At 52.1% G+C, this 16,659-nt stretch overlaps 4 protein-coding genes across 4 annotated transcripts; 3 read left to right on the top strand and 1 right to left on the bottom strand.

The window, feature by feature from the left end:
- Positions 1-237: 237 nt before the first annotated feature.
- TRUGW13939_03789 (uncharacterized protein) lies at positions 238-4,896 on the bottom strand (the record flags this gene model as incomplete). The annotated part of the gene is made up of 3 exons (XM_035486968.1): positions 238-1,593; positions 1,656-4,475; positions 4,534-4,896. The coding sequence occupies 3 exons, from the start codon at positions 4,894-4,896 to the stop codon at positions 238-240; spliced, it is 4,539 nt and encodes a 1,512-aa protein (XP_035342861.1).
- Positions 4,897-6,898: 2,002 nt separating this feature from the next.
- TRUGW13939_03788 (uncharacterized protein) lies at positions 6,899-9,091 on the top strand (the record flags this gene model as incomplete). Its single annotated transcript, XM_035486967.1, has 2 exons — positions 6,899-7,230; positions 7,285-9,091. 2 exons carry the CDS (start codon positions 6,899-6,901, stop codon positions 9,089-9,091), a joined length of 2,139 nt encoding a protein of 712 aa, XP_035342860.1.
- A 734-nt stretch (positions 9,092-9,825) lies between these two features.
- TRUGW13939_03787 (uncharacterized protein) lies at positions 9,826-11,070 on the top strand (the record flags this gene model as incomplete). Its single annotated transcript, XM_035486966.1, has 1 exon — positions 9,826-11,070. The coding sequence occupies one exon, from the start codon at positions 9,826-9,828 to the stop codon at positions 11,068-11,070; it is 1,245 nt and encodes a 414-aa protein (XP_035342859.1).
- Positions 11,071-13,621: 2,551 nt separating this feature from the next.
- Positions 13,622-16,539, top strand: TRUGW13939_03786 (uncharacterized protein; the record flags this gene model as incomplete). The annotated part of the gene is made up of 5 exons (XM_035486965.1): positions 13,622-13,720; positions 13,784-15,281; positions 15,981-16,148; positions 16,221-16,319; positions 16,382-16,539. The coding sequence occupies 5 exons, from the start codon at positions 13,622-13,624 to the stop codon at positions 16,537-16,539; spliced, it is 2,022 nt and encodes a 673-aa protein (XP_035342858.1).
- Positions 16,540-16,659: the final 120 nt, after the last annotated feature.

Here is a 16,659-nt window from a genome sequence, read left to right as displayed (position 1 = left end):
CACAAGAATTACCTTCAATCACAGAAGGGATAAGAAAAGAAAAAAAACATAGAATCAACTGGGAATATTTGAAAGGAAAAAAACAAAAAACAAAAACGATGCAGATAGTTCTGGTTTCGATCACACATAATGCATCTGACCCTGGTTTCACAAAGACCCAAAGGGTAATGGTAATGTACAGCCGTTAAATGTTCGGAAAATAATGTAGCTTCCACTCAACCAAAGTATGGAAGCCCATTAGGGAATAGAAAATGACAAGTTATTTTCAGAAGGACCCATCAAGGAATCTTTCGAAAGTAGATCCCAGTCTGCCCAAAGGTCTTCGTAGACAGACCCATTGAACATGGGTCCGGGGCGAGAGAACCAATCCAAAGGAAGGGGGCCGTCATCGTCGCCATCATTGATGGTAATCGTCGTGTCGTCTTTGATCATCTCCCCATCCTTTGGTGTTTGTGTATTCAGACCAATGCTATCAACCGAGTCCGGCGTGTTCTCAGCCTTGCCCGTAAACATGTCGGCGTTGACAAATTCCTCAAAAATATCACCGCCGAAGCCAAGGCTTTCTTCTGTCAAGGAAGGACCAAAAGCATCCTGGATGCTAAAGAGAGACACCTTACTATCCGCCCAACCGGTCGTCGATACTTTCTCCTCTGGCATAGATTGGTTCATAGCCTTTGCAGCATCCTTTTCAACCTTTACGAATACTTGATTGGATGTCGGTGCCTTTGCCGCTTTAGAGACGTTTGACCGTGGAGTCAAGAGTTGCTGGGAAGCCGGTGAGACGGCCTTTGTATCAGCTTGACCCACCACTCGTCCAAGTGGCGTGGCTGCAGCAACTCCCTCGGCTTTAACGTCCCTCTTCGAAGTATGCAAAGATATTGGCTTGGAACCGACAGTGCCAGCCGCTTTCTCGTCTTTCGTTCCCACTAGATCCATCTCATCCACTGGCTTGCCAAGAGCAAAGTTAAAACTATCCAAAGCATATTGAAGAGGATCAGATATCTCCTCCTTCGCCTTGTGATTTTCCTCAACGTGTCTCTCAAGTTCGACATGGGTTGCAAAGCCTTTGTTGTGGTACTCGCATTCTGGAACAGAGCATTTGAACATTGCTTGTTTGAGAGGGTCGCCTTTCGGGAGAGCAGCAGCCCCAGGAGCCGTAGGCGTGGCAGGAGTGGCGGGATGGCTTTGCTTGCGGCGTTTTGATTGTGGGATTTTCATATTGTCGGGCGAGAAGCCTGCTCCAGGACCATAAGCATGCGGAACGCCTTGTGGAGAAGGATCGCCCAAGGGAAATGGCGGCTGCGCAGATGTCGGTGCCGCCGGGACAGTTTGATTTTGCACCCGCCTCGCTCGTTTCGCTTCTTCTTGCTGCTGGTGCTGCTCGAGGTTTGAGGCGTTCAAAGGGGCTACATTCGACTGCGCGCCGGGCACCGCGGGGTTGGATTTCGGTTGTTGCGATTGAACTGTTCGGATCATTGCTTTGAACGTTTCCCTAACGGCTGTAATCGATTTCTTCAACGTCTCGGGAGAAATGTCAAACTCGTCGTTGAGGGACCAGTCGGCACTTTTGAATTGTCTCATAATTTGGACACGCTACAAGACCATTAGCAAAACCCGAATTAAACAAGGAAATAAAAAGGAAGAAGAAGACTAACGCATGAAAACAGAGACTTGATAGCATGTTCCTGCTGAGCCCTGATCAAAAAATGAACAAGTGTATCAAGCCTCGAAAGCATATCCACAGAATCACGCAACTGCTGAGACATAAACGCTCTCTCTTCGGTAGAGATTTTTCTCGGAGATTCTTGAAAATAGTTTCTGGCCATGTCGTTGTAAGAAGTCCTGAGACTATCGGGCAACGCTTTATTCCAGTTTTCCTCCGCAACAGCCCTGGCCAGCGGAGGGCGACGCTGTTTCATATGAGCTTCAATCTGAGCACGTTGTTGAGGCGGCATGGATGCAATCTGCTCTTTAGTAAAAGGAAATGGTTGGCGGGTAGCACCGGCAGTCGGTGCTGCCATAGGAGGCTTGCCCAAGGCAGCAGCAGCCTGCGGTGCTGGCTGAGCTTTGGGGTTTTGGACTTCAATAACTTCTTCTGGAGCGGGGCGTTTTCTCGCGGATTTCGCACCAGCTCCAGCTTTTCCATTCCTCCCTGTTGTCGATGCTGGGGTCTGGTTTTGCATTTTTGCGGCAGGCGCTGCCGGTGACATTGAAGTTGGCTGGCTGACTGGGATTGCAGGTGGTATTGAAGGCGTAGGTTGCTTTGTTGCGGGGTTCTGGACCTGTGCCTGTTGTTGTTGTTGCATGCCTTGCTTTTGAGCTAAGGCTTGCGCAGAAATATTGTGAGATTGGATTTGTTGAACAAGCATCCTCTGGCGATTCCTTATAATTAGAGCCCTAATCTGTTCATCGTCTATACTATTAGATTGTGGGCCAAGCTTCTGGCGAGCAAGTTGAATATCGTTAGCCGTGACAGCTGGTACATGTGGCATAGTGGCTTGCGGATGCGCCCCCGGGACGCCTTGATTCGGTATAAACTGCTGTTGGGGCGCTGCCCAATTTTGCTGTCCAGCCTGCTCAGCAACAACTCGCCCATTTTCCCGGTGCGCCGCCAAAGTCTGCATGAGATGCAGGCGCTGAAGCTGTGATAGTTTTGGCAAGTCCACATGTCCGAGGACCTGGGGGTTTTGTAGCACCCATTCTTTCAATTGACCCCACGTTGTCACCGTCTTTGGAACAGCGGGATTAATATTTTCACTATAGTTGATAATTGACGGCGGGAAAGGGACGCGATCCATGCGAGCGACCTGTTCTGGAGTCATCTCACCCATGTTTGGCGGGCGCCCGAGTTGTTGTTGTCTGAGCATCTGCTGCCGATGCTGTTGTTGCTGCATGGTCATCTGCTGTCCTTGGAGCATCGGGTTGTTTTGTGGTGCACCAGCCATGCCGCTAAGCTGTTGTTGCATATTTCGCATCGCAGAGTCAGTGATTTGCCCGTTCTGTTGTTGTTGTTGTTGCTGTTGTTGTTTCTGCTGCTGCTGCTGTTGGTGGGCAACGTTGGCTTGCGCCGGCATCGACTGACCGTTTGCTTTCCCCTGGTTGCTGGCCATAGTGCGACGTTGGTTGAACAAGAACGCGTTCATTTTCTCCGGGGGCATTTGAGCTAATCGTTCCTGGAGAGCCGGTGGCAACCCGCCAGGCATCTGGCCTCGCATTGCTTGTGGCTGGTTAGCTGGCTGCTGCTGTCCAGCCACGCCGGGGGCCCTTGAAGGCGGGCGTCCTTGAGCGGCAGCTTGTGCAGGGGACATGTTAGGGCCAACAGGGCGAGTAATCATGGGCATGGCGGGGCTCTGGTTCGGGATATTTTGGTTCATTTTGGGGGTGTTTTGAGCCTGCTGGTTTGCCATGGCCATCTTGGCGTTGTGAGCAGCCTGAGCACGGGCCTGGGCTTGAGCTTGAGCCTGGATCTGGGCCGGGGATAGGTTCTGCGGCTGGTTTTGGCCCTGGAATTGGGGATTCTGCTGGAGGAGATCCTGTTGGGCATTTTGGGCGTTCTGCATTTGCTGCGCAGTCAAAAACTGCTGGGGGCTAACGCCTGGGCGATTGGCGGCTCCTTGAGCGTTTTGTTGCGGTGTTGCACCGGGTTGTTGAAACATGGCGTTATGATTGGCAAAAGACTGCTGGGCCATGGCATTACTCGCGGGGACGACAAGCTGGCCTGCTTCTTGGGAGCGAAGGCCATCTGCTTGTTGGCCTTGAATGTTCTCGACGTTTCCCATAAAGCCTGAGGTTTCCATACCGGATTGCTGGGCGGTCATCGGTAGAGCGGCATTTCGCTGCAAGCCCATCATGTTCCCACCCATTTGTCGGTTCAGCATGGCATCGGAGCCCATCATGGGGTTGTTCGGGTCCATGGCTTGAGTGCGCATCATTTGCGGGTTACGCTTGGTGGCGCGAAAACGTCTGGCACACTGGACGCGGATCATATAGGTGAACAGGTCGCCATACTTTTGGATTATGGCCTGCTTTATTTCGTTGTTTGTGTTGCGAGTGAGGTCGGCGCGGCGCTGCTCGACGTCGTCGGGTGGGAGGGAGTTGAAGATCTGGGCGGCCAACCCACAGACATGTTCGTATTCGGGCTGGGTGAGGGAGGCCAGCTCATCGTTGAAGTGCATTCCGTTCATCAGGCGTTGCTGCTGGCCCATCTGGTTCTGATGTTGTAGGGCCTGCTGCTGCTGGCGAGGTTGCTGCTGCATCATGGTGGGATCGTTCATGCCCATGTGCATCGGCATCTGAATGGGAGAGGTTTGCATGGGGCGAGTCATTTGAGGGTTGAACTGGGCGGAGGCGGGGTTTGCAGCACCTGGCATGGCGCCAGGGTTCTGTAGTTGGCTTTGGTCTTGAAGGTTCTTTTGCCGGACGCGAGTTTCCTTGATGGTGTGTAGTTTGGAGGTGCACTCCTTTTCGTAATCGTCCTGTCGCACAAGGCAGAGTTAGGTAGCTGGAGATGGCCAAGAGGGAAGGGGAGCAAACTTTTTGATGGGCTTCCCGAAAGGCTTTTTCTTCAAAGTTCAAAGCGGCCTGGATAGCGGTAGGAACGTTGACCTTGGGGTGGATGAGACGGAGAGAAGAGATCCTTGTTCCAGACAAGTGATCAGCGTTGGGGTCCCATTGATTTTGAGGGGTGAAGCATAGTAGCACAAACATTTGCCATGCCTTCTTGGCCCGCTCTTCGGGTGGCACGTCAGCGCGCCATCCGGTGAATGGGCCTTGAGACTGCAAGACTTGGATTATGTGCCTAAATACTTGATTGTTTTGGGCGCTTATCTGACCGGGGTTGGGAGGACCGGGCATGGCGGCGGCGGCGGCCACATTGGGGAAATTTGCTGGATTCATGTCAGAAGCCCTTGGGGTGGGCAACTGTTGAGAAACCAGGCGGGGCCGCGGTGGACGTCAGCATTCGCTGGTGGACGGTGGGGGATTCTCTGGCAATCTGAAATGGGTTCCTTCCAGGTCCCTTTGGTATTATTAGAATCGCGGCGATGAAAAGATGGATTTTCGTAATCTGACGTAGGGATGATCGGAGGCCAAATGATTGGGCGATGGGAGCGGCAGTAGTTAGCGAAGGCAGGAACAAGGTCAGCACACACGATCGAAGGGCGGCAGAATATTTGGAATTCTGGGGGAGGAAGAGGGAGAGTGGGCGGTGGTAATAATAATATCGAGAAGCGTGGAGGAGGAGGAGGAGGTGGTGGTGGTGGTTGTGGCAGGGCTGGTTGCCTGTCGCGTCTTTCGTGAGGCAGAGTACCCAGTTAGTACGGTAGATGGAGGTACCTGCACACCCTGGTCGACAGCGACTTGAACGAGAGAAGAGGAGGTCGCCGGCCAGCCGAGGAGGGAGGTGAAGGAGGAGGAGGAGGAGGAGGAGAGAGAAGGAGAGGGGAGGAAGAGAGGAGAGGAGAGGAGGAGAGGAACGAGCGAAAGAGGTGAAGCTGGCGAGAGACACAGACAGAGACAGAAATATCTCTTTGCTTTGGGGCCCGAGTCGAGTCGGGCCAGCGCTGGCCTGGGTGGGGCGCCCGCCCCGGTGCGCCCTGTGGTTGGCCGGCGGCCGGCCAAGTGGGTCCTGGGCGGTTCTGCCTTCGTTATTGTTGTTAACACCAGGTCTTATTTTTATTCTATTATTATTACGATGATGATGATGATGATGACCATGATGATCATGCGGATATTGCGCCCTGCCACTTCTGTGCCTTTTATCTTTTACCATTCCGCTGGCCTCCATAACCAACCAGACGGTAATCAATAATCAGCCTGCGGATTCATTCACGGGCCGTTTGTAGATCTGCCAAGGCCAGGCGAGCAAGAGTTCTTCAGTCAGACAGCCGGGTTGTTTCACGATCGAACTTTGTTGGATAGTTATTGCATATTCGTTCCTACAGTCATTTATTGCATTACGTTAACCCTGTTCCTTTTACTAATAGTTCTCGTGTTATAGCTAGATCGGACCCGGCCGGCGGCCGCAGGGCTAAGAACGAAATCGAAACCGAAAACGAAGGCGAAGGCGAAACAAGAAACAAGAAAAAGCGTGCACGACAGCAAACCGCAGCAGGCGTCAGGAATCAGGAATTAGTAACTAAACACCACTAATTACTAAGTACCAGAGACTGCAGATGATCGTGAAGATGATTGTCGCGCCGTTGCCTTAGCGCTGGCCGGGGGTGCCTGGACTGCCGCTAGAGCGCGGGAGCCACAACGGGCTGTCCCACTCCCAACCTTCACCTTCAACCCTTAATATTATTATTATTATTTTGCCGGCTGCGTGCGTCTGCAACTTCATATGCTGCTTTGTTGTAGGCTGTTTTTGGAGCGACATTCCCAGCCAAATATCCAGAGCGGCATCCGGGAGCATCCATACAGTCCAAGTGATATGAACATTTGAAGCGAGACCCCACCAGCGCGACTCATCTGCCGGCAATAGGAATACTAGTAAGTTACACTACCTGCATAGTCAAGCATGCTACTGCTATGCTAGAGTATTCCTGCATCGACAGTTGCAGCCACCCCTGCAACCGCGGCCTGCCTGCCATTAGCTAGAGCAGGTTGTACTGCTTCTGGAACCGCCCAATCAGCGCTCTGCAAACCGGCTTCCGCATCCGGCTAGCCTGTGTATCACGTGATGCTATCAGGAACATTCCGAACATATCGATAACAACCGCCTCTATCCGGCTTCGTCTCTATACGCACTTTCTCTCGTCTAAACACGCCTACGGCCCTTTCCACAAGTCCTCCCACAAGTCCTCCCACGAGTCCTCCCACGAGTCCTCTCGCGAGGGCCTAACATGATGCCGAATTGCCTTCCCCTGCGCCATCTCCTCAGATAACAACACTCAACGCCATGTCGTGGATCCCGTCCGGCCTGCTGTCCACGCCCGCGGCATCGCCGACACCGGTCGGCTCGGCCATCTTCCTCTCTATTTCCTTTTTCGTCATCTGCCTGCTCGCTCTGCTGCTGTTGCGCCGCTTCTTGACTCTCCGCGCCACCCCCGGCTACATCATCCTGCCCGTCTTCCTCGCCTTGGTGCTTCCCGCCAGCGTCGTGCTGCTGGTGCCTGTCGACTTGACATCCAGCACCCGAGACGGAGACGCCCCCAAAGGTGTCTGGCTGCCGGACCGTGCCATTCTGGTACTCTGGCGCATTACATACTGGCTGATCTTTTGCCTAACCTGGTTGGTGCTGCTGTTTTCTTCGCTGTGTGACTATCCCCCCTAATTCGGTGACAGGATTATCCTCCCGCTTCTGGGCGAATTCGTCGACTCGGGCTATCGCGACCCCAAAGGCCGCTTGCTCTACTCCCTACGCTCCAATGCTCGATACCATCTCCTCGTCCTCGGCTGCGGCATTGTCGGCCTCGTATATATTATCATTCAAAATGGCTGGGAGTTCAAGTCGATCCGCGGTCTCGTCATGGCTTATGCTTATATGTGGGGCTTGATTCTCGCCATCTACCTCATGGGCCACGGCCTCGTTTCCATCCCGCGATCCTTCTTCCGAAAGTCGAACAACGCCAATGCCTTGCGGCGGATCCAGACCCGCGCCCCCAAGATCCATGATCGCCTGACCGACGCCATTACCGAGCTGGAGGAACTCGAGGCTCAACTGTCGCAGCTGCAACAGCGCAAGACTGGAACGGCCCGAGACTTTGAAGAGTGGATTGACGAACTCGCCGACTTCTCCAGCTTTCCCGATTCGCGTCCGGCCGCGCTGCATTCCATTGCCGAATCTACTGCTGTGCCCGCCATCATCACCGAGCGATACCTAGCCGATTTGTCCCGCAGGCTGCAGCGCGCTCGACACCAGAAATCCCGATTCGTCGATGAGTGGGATCGCCTGGTCCAGTCGGCCGCCGATTATCAAACCATCCTAAACTCGACTGCGTCGAAAAAGCTGGACTTTGGCTTAACCGGTGCTGACGGAGCCTCGCCATCGAAACGCGGCCTCGTCAGTCCTTATATGCGATATGTTATATACGTGAATCTGCTGCCGAGTATTCGACTCATTCTCGGTGCGCTTTTTGCAGTCGCATCCTTTTGTGTGGTCTGGTCCGAGCTCATCAAGACGTTTGCTCCGCAACTATCCATCATCAGCCTCACCATTGTGCCGCATCCAAATGAAGCCGGCCATGTGAGGCTAGTTGGGCAGATCACGTCCTCCATGTGGCTGTTGTACATGTGTACTGCGGCTTTGAAGGGCGTCAATGACGCCCAGGTGTGGGGAAACCGAGCTCTGGTGCGTCGAAACACATACGGCGAAAGCGCCTGTTGGTATGCCGGACAGGTGGCTCGGCTGACTGTGCCTCTTGCGTACAACTTTCTTACATTTTTCCCTCCCGAAATCCACCTTGAGACGACCTTTTACCGATTCCTCGGCCAGTACATTGACCTGACGCCGCTGGGCAAAGGGTTTGACTACTTCTTCCCCATATTTGTGCTGCTCCCGGTATGCGCCACGATTTTCAATCTATACGGCCGAATCAAGAAAGTGTTTGGCTTTGCCATTGTGGATGATGAAGAGGATGCCGAGGCAAATCCCGGCGGTTTCGGAGTCGGGGGCTGGCGCGAGGGACGCGCTCTCATCGAACGGGAGCTGATCGGGCTGGGCTCTTTGAGCCTGACGCAGAGTTCTGTTGATGCTGGACGAAGCACGTCATCCAATTCTACGGCAACTGCCCGCCGAGGAGGGCATGGCCAACGACCGAGTGAACGGCCATCGCGCGGCGCGGCGGCGGCGGCGGCGACGACTGGTCCAGCTGACACTATCGCAAGGCCTGTTGTTGGCGGCGAGGACGTCGTCGATGACGAAGGGTTTTTCCAGTCCTTTGCGCACCGCGTGCGAAACACTTTCGAGACTACGTCGACGCCGAAATGGCTCCAAGGGGATCTTTCCGGCTTGAACCGGCCGCGATGGCTCGCCGGCGAGGGAGGAGGCTCTGCTTCGAATAATAACAGCCGTCCAGATAATAATGATGATGATGGGGTTCTTGGGGGCCTGTTTGGAGGGCGCTCCACAAATGGACATGTTCGGTTGTAACTTGTAACAATGTAACTGCCAGCGAGGATATCAGCGAAAGCATACTGAGGCGTTGGACTTTATTTCTTTTGCTTATATAGATTATTCTTCGTATATAATTTACTCGTAACTTGAACTGTTTTTTTATACTATAGAGTCCATTTGATGTCAAAGCAGCTTCCAATGTACATTCGATATCAGACTGTTCAATCAGGCTGGAGTTGTATACATGAGAGCAAAGTGCCACATTTCATGTCAGTCAGCTGGTACAGACATCTGGTTTATTACTTATTAGCCAACCAAATCCGCCACCAACATTTGAGATGTAATAATTCAATCAAGGCAGCCGTGTGAGCCTCGTGGATGCTACCGGAAGGCTCTGGTCGAGGCTAGGCATCTGCCGCATTCTTCCCCGCTTTGTGTGCTTTGTGTGCTTTGTGTGTGCGGAGTACGTAATTAGTAGATCGTATGCATAAAGGTTGAGTTATTTCCGGCTTAATAATTCAAGATTTAATAATAACATGTAGTGGTAATCTTTATTACCATTACTTGTCAGATCCAGTCCGCTTTTTTTGTGGGCCGCGCGTTTGCGGCTCTGAGTCTGGGGTCCAAGACCAGAATAGAAAGAACTCCATCCTGCTTTTCCCGCCGCCCCTCTCCGTCTTTTTTCACTGCCATCATAACTACCACCCATCCATCAACCGACAGCTTCCTTATAAATCCGCCTCTCCCTGACTCGGAGAGGTCGAGAATTCATGACTCTACTGTCGTTCTCGCTCCCGCCCGTCTCGCTGTCCTCCCTGACCGAGGCCTCCTCTGTCGTCTCGTACCCGCAGCACCTCTTGCGGCGCCTGTCGTCTCTAGCTCGCATCAACAGCAACGACACCCTATCGACTGCTTCTCTCGCCGCCGCTTTATTCCTGACTCTTGTCGCCGTCATCGTCACCATGAGCTGGCGCGACCCATTCGCCTTTTGGCGCCGTAACCCGTCCTACAACGCCCAGCCCGGTTCTTCGCCGCCGCATGTCCGAGACAGTGATTTTTCCTATCTGACTGGCGATGATGTTGGCGATGAAACACATCACCACTCATCACACCATACCCAACAACAACCGCAATACATTGAGCGTCGTCCGCGCGCGAACAACGGCAGCGGAGGAGACGCGCCAGATATTTTGCTTCTCAAACACCGTGGCGTCACCTACCCTCTCCATTTCCCCGCATACGCCATTGACGACGGCGTCCTAACCGTTGGCGATATCCGGCGACGCGCTGCGGAAAAGACCGCCGCGACGGATCTGCAGCGTATCAAGATTTTGTACAAGGGCAAGCTACTGCGTGACGACGGCAGGGCGTGCAAGGATGAAGGGCTGAAGCAGCAGTCGGAAATCATGTGCATTGTCTCGGATGTGCGGCCTGGTGAGAGTACCAGTGATTTGTCCGATGATGATGGAGACGACAAGAGTAGTGAGGCTGGCGGGGTTAGTAGTAGCAACAACGGGCAACAACAGCGGCCGTCGAAGAATAAGCGGAAAAACGACAAGAAAAAGGACAAGAAGAAGAAGAAGCGTGACGAAGCTGCTGCTGCTGATCTTTCATCAGCCGACGGTGGCGGTCTGGCGCCTCCTCCAGTAACCCACCACCACCACCACCAACGTCCGACATCACCCTCTGGTCGCTCAACGACATCATCAGCTGCACCGCCGTCCCCATCACCAAGTCTCCAAAACATACGTACTGGGAACGCGCAAGTCGACGCCCTACTACACTATCTCCGCGGCGAACTGGCACCCATGTGCGAGTCATATATCGCACAACCGCCAGCCGACCAAAAGGCTCGCGACTACGAGCACAAGCGGCTCAGCGAGACGATTCTGGCGCAGGTGATTCTCAAGGCCGATGGCATCGACTCTGAGGATGCGCGCATGGCGAGACGCGCGCTGATCAAGGAGGCTCAGTCGTGGTTGAATAGGATAGACGAGGTGGATCGGGATGTTTGAGGAAAGCATAACACATAAGCGTTTTTGTAGCATTGGTATTTTTGATAGATAAACATTGCACTATATTACTTTTGAGACATTGTAATAACCTCTGATCTTAATAAAATCCCGTGAGGACTACTACTAATCGAAAATCTACACCCAGGAAACCTACGTGTACCTGCTCACACTTCCCCGGCACATCCGTCATCGGCTCCGTAGCCCAATATAAATCCAACATTATTCAAGTGTCAAATTACCCACCAACGAGCGAGTCATTGCAACATTGAAAAAAAAAACCCCCCATCTAGACTATATTTGAAACCTTGACCCCATCTACTCCTCTGTAAATTAATTTCGACCTCCAACATGTTGGTCCATATTTGCCCCTACACAACTACCGCTTCAAAAAAAAAATCCAGAGACAGAGAGCTAAGAATGCTCTTAACTATAAACCTCCTTTCTGAACAACGACCCCGAGCGTTGTGGTTGTTTTTTTTTTCTTTCTCTTTAACTATCTAATTACTAACTATCAGTTTGATTTGTGGGCAGATCTTCTGAAACAATTGACATTATTTACAAAGAGCGTATTTTCGACATTTCCCTTCCTTCATCATTAGAATCATGTGGTGGTATATTAAAAGACACCCGTCTGTTTCCGCCAGACGATGCAGATACATGCACCGTGAAGCACCAAACGGGGACAAATACCTTGGCTTATTCAACGCTCATTTGATATTTCTGGCATTGTGCCAGATAAGGTAGCCAAGAGTTTTTGAGATTAGTGTTCCGTGGAGACTGAAAAATCCGATTGACGATATGCCTTTTACCTTGCTTGATCTGTCGTGAAGGTAGGTGAAGGCTAGTGGAATACTTTATTGCAAACCTATAACACCCGTTAATCAACTGAGAAAGTAGTTAGTTACTGTTATACTAAGTACTAAGTCAAGTTACGTACTACGTGAGCTATATTAGGGTATATGTGATTTCAATCAATCAACCAGCTACAGCTTAGAGCGGCGATCGGGCGGATCCACCAGAACAACGTCGGATTCGAGAGTCATCAATTGATCCTCTAAAGTTTAGGGAATCCTGGCAGGAGATCAGTCCTGCACGGAGTACCGACTGGAGTATTTTCCAGCTACGAGTCTACGACATCTGGAATACTCCGTAGCTAGTGCACCGTAGAACCGGATCCATTATTTATAAACGACAATAGCAAGGCAATAATTCCCATCCACGACTCAGACAGAGGGCCGAGAGCTCCCAAGGATGCGCTTGCGAGCCAACAACGTTTGAGTCTTGTCCCCTGAGCGCGAGACTAACAGGGGCTAGAGCAAGACCAGCGCCAACCAGGCTGGCGGGCTGCGTGCTTGAGGTGCTTTAGCTCGTGTAGTGACTAGTCAATTCGCGAACTAGAGCCAAAGACGGTACAGCGCAGCTCCTGCTCTGTCTCCTTCTTTTTTTGCCCTCACTTTTTTGCGCTGCTGCGCTGATTCACCGCGTTGTCGTCTGCTGCTCTGCTTCGTCCCAGCTCTCTCTTGAGTCCAGCTTCAGTTTCTTTGCCTGCGTTTCCTTTCTTTTGTTTCCCTCTGTCCCAGGTTCTCCGTTCGCTCGTCCTGGACGTATCCGACTATCCGGTGGCTAGCTAGCTGCTTGTCTTGCAGCTTGCGCTGTGTGCCTTGCGTTGCCAACGCCCAGTACGTAACAATATTCGGTTGCTACTCCTCTATACGCGTTTCTCTCTCTCGATTTTCCTGTTTATTTATTGTTTATTATTTTATTTTATTTTCCTTCTTGTTTTGGGGGCATCCACAGACCACCGCGCATCGCCTGCTCAATACATCGCCTGCAAACTGCACACCACTTACCACTCACCTCTAACTTCTCACTCGCACGCAGATCAGATCAATTGATTCAATTGGATTCCCCGCAGCTTTGCCAGATGCCTCGGTGCCTGTGATGGCTCAGTGACCGACGATTGCTCTCCGCGACCAGCACTGCTCCCTCAGAACCCTCCCCGACAGAGGTCAGCACACCAGTCAGCACACCACGCAGACGCGAATTCCAGCTACAAACCAAGCAAGCGAGAGACACTATTTGACTTTTTTTTATTTTTTAAGTATTTGACTTTGACCATCAAGGTTTTTGTTTTGGTCCTAGATCGTGACCAAGTCTGGCTCGGCTGTCTCCACCTCCCGCCGCCTTTTTTACCAACAAAGCACGAGAACCGATTCGTTTGTTGGCTTCTCCAAACCCTCCGCCTGCACTCTGCAACTCTGCACCCAACTCCCCCCCCCTGCCACCAAAGGCGACCTATCTCGACTGCGTGTAGCCAGTGTCTTTTTCAATCACAATTGCATTGCGTGCGTTGTCCAGCGTCCGCGGCTGCCAGCGTTCAGGGGGTTTAGTTAGTGGGGCAGACCGGATCCGACCCAGACCCAGCATCAACCACGTTCGTCTTTTTTGGTGACTGTCATGTACGGATGAAGTTTCCGCTGGGCTGAATAAATAAATACATCCCATATTTTGTATATCTCGAACTTGGGTTTTTAAGAGGAGCTGCGCTGGGATGTCTGGCACGGCCGCTGCAGTTTCCTCCACCGATGCTGTGACGTCGCCGTCCAGTGGGAATGCAGCATGGGACTACGCCGTGCCTTTGGGACAAGAGGTTTGTATCTCATGAGCTGAATGATCGTTCCCTGTACCAAAAAAAGCTGACTTCGTCTCCCAGCAAAATAACGATCGACGCGCTTCAAACGAGTCGAGCAACACCCACGCCAAATCCACCACCTATCGCCATCGAACCCCAAACGGCTATCCCCGGTCTCGCAACTCGTCGCAGCCTGGCTCGCGGAGGGGCAGCAATACACACGACTCTCATGGCCGGGATATAGGACCTGCGTTGAACAAACAACTTGGAGACGTGCAGAGCAATGGACAGCCCCCCCGAAAGAGCGAAGCGCCGGCCAAGGCCCCAGGCCCAGGCGAGAGCAGTTGGATCCACCGAGACAAACTGGCACGTATTGAGAGCGAGGAGCTGCAACAGGCCGCCATGCGGATCCATCGTCAGGTGCGTACCGGTAGCAAATCGAGCAGCATGCGTGGCCGTAGCCATGATTCGCACAGTCTGAACGGCACCGTCGCCACGCCGCCAGAGCAAACAGACTCCTGGCAGAGGAACCAGCTGGATTCGCCTATCCCGCTGGAAGACTATGGTGAAAACGAAATCGAATCGGAGCGGATGACTTGGGACCTGCGTCGACCTGAAGAAATTGCCGCAGCCTCTTCTCCGGGAGACCTCAAAGGGCCCGGCCTCAAAAAGAGCTCCTCTCGTATTCCCGTGCTCGCTTCAAGCCCGCACCGTGCATCTCCAGACGATGCCGACTATGACTTTTCCGATATGCAGCGCCCACGGACTCGCACAGTGGGCAGTGGAGACGAATATGGGAATTACTTTTCCCACAGTCGCAGAAACAGCGAATCTGCCGTTGTCGACTCCCCAGATGCCTCGCCCCAACCGGCGGACGACACCACACCTTCATTAGCAGCAGCATCATCAAGCCGGCCTGGTAGCCGGGGTAACCCGCTTGGACAAGCGTCTCCAACAAGGAAGACGCCTGCAAAGGGCACGTCGACGGCTCGAAAGACCTCGGTGCCGCCAAACAACCGCAAAGCATCGAACAGCGTTACCAAGTCGCGGACGGTCTCGAGCAGCAATGCGAATAAAGAACAACCACGGCCGACAACGCGATCTGGCGAGCCGCGTCCGTCGACATCGGCCAATCGTCCCGAAGGCGACCCCCCGTGGCTGGCCACCATGTATAAACCGGACCCTCGACTTCCTCCTGACCAGCAAATCTTGCCAACGCATGCAAAGAAAATGCAACAAGAGCAATGGGCCAGAGAAGGTAAAACCCCGTCAACATACGACCGCGAATTTGCACCGCTTGCCGTCCGGCCAGATGATCCGCCACCGCCGCCTCCGCCAGCAGACTCGGAGAAACCTACGCCATCCTTGCCTGTGGAGAGCCACGAGTTCACACCTACCTGGCCACTGCAGTCCTCGAGAAGTCCCGAGCCGGGCCGTCCGGGGACAAGTGGTACAAACTATAGCACGATGCCCAAGCTACAAACGGCACCACCGGTTGTCCTCTCGGTATCTCAAACACTGCAACCAAACTTTCCGCCGCCGCCGCCTGAAGAGCCTGAAAAAGTAGACAAGGGGTGTGGTTGTTGTGTGGTCATGTAAGACCGTATTTTTTTTTTTTTTCTTCCTTCGTACATGTCTTGCCGACTTCCATTTCTTTTTCTCTTTTCTCTTTTCTTCTCGTCAATACCCAGATTCGTTTGAAGAGTCAATTTCTTCAAGCCATTGTTCCACGCAGGCAGGCAGATTTGCTTGCGTGAGTTGTACTTTTTCTCTGCCTTTTTTTTATCTTTCTTTCTTCTTTTCTGATTAGCGGATAATCTTTTTTTGTTTTTGGTTTTGAAATCTTTTTCATTCCCGGCGTCTACGTTTTTAGTCCTTTTGTGTTTTGTCTGTCTGTGCTCTTCAGGCTTTGCGTTCCTTCAGACTGATTGATTCCCTTGCTCTGTACTGTCGGCCCTGCATGTGTTTGAGAAGCAGGCTACATGAGAAAATCCAATACAATACTCAGTTCGATTACTTTTTTCGCGGGGGTATAAAATAGAGTATAGTATATAAAGTGTAGTATGACCTCATCGTACTTAGTAATCAGCCGGCCAGGTGCATTGGCATTACTCATCTTACTCATCCGCCGCCGGACTGACGCAAGTCTTCTCCGTTCGGAATCCAGACTCGACCAGAACCAAACCCCTCTCTCTTTGTCGCTATTTAAAGAAAAAGGTACCCCCCTCTTCTTCCTGATATCATCGCTTTGTATTGACTTATTCTCTCGTATATATAGGACTGCTTACCCCCCCCAAAGCACTCCTTTTTCGATCCTATTCTCTCTCGCCCACCATTTCATACTTTAAGCGTCTGTTTGGCAGCTTTACCGCTCGCCCCATCTCGCCAAATACAATGTCTTCTGCAAAGGATAAGGCGCAGCAGATTATCAACGATAATGCTGTTGGTGCGTGTCTCTCTCTTCTCTACACACATTTATATGGAATGGCTGAACTGATGTGATAAAAAAAAAATACAGTCGTCTTCTCCAAATCCTACTGCCCTTACTGCAGATCGACAAAGTCGCTGCTGAGCAGCCTCGATGCGCAGTTTTACTCGCTAGAGCTGGATCAGATTGGTAACAACATTCCCTTTCTCTCTTTCGACGTTGGATATAGGCTAATGCAGAGATGAAAACAGACGACGGCGCTGCTCTCCAAGACGCGCTCCAAGAAATCACAAACCAGCGCTCCGTGCCCAACGTCTTTATCAAGCAAAACCACATTGGCGGAAACTCGGATTTGCAGGCGATCAAGGATCAGCTGCCGCAGTTGCTCAAGGATGCGGGTGCTTTGTAAATAGTTGGGAGAATACAGTTTAAAACTACCTACAGAGCTGGTTTTTTTTTTTTTTTTTTTTTTTTTTAAACTTTCGGCTTGTATAATACAGTAGTAATCTGTTTCCTGCAGAGTAGGGGG

Source organism: Talaromyces rugulosus, chromosome II (assembly GCF_013368755.1).
Source record: "Talaromyces rugulosus chromosome II, complete sequence".
In the NCBI taxonomy this organism is placed as follows: domain Eukaryota; kingdom Fungi; phylum Ascomycota; class Eurotiomycetes; order Eurotiales; family Trichocomaceae; genus Talaromyces; species Talaromyces rugulosus.
The sequence above is the reverse complement of the archived record's forward strand: the minus strand, read 5'-3'. Positions and strand labels throughout refer to the sequence as shown.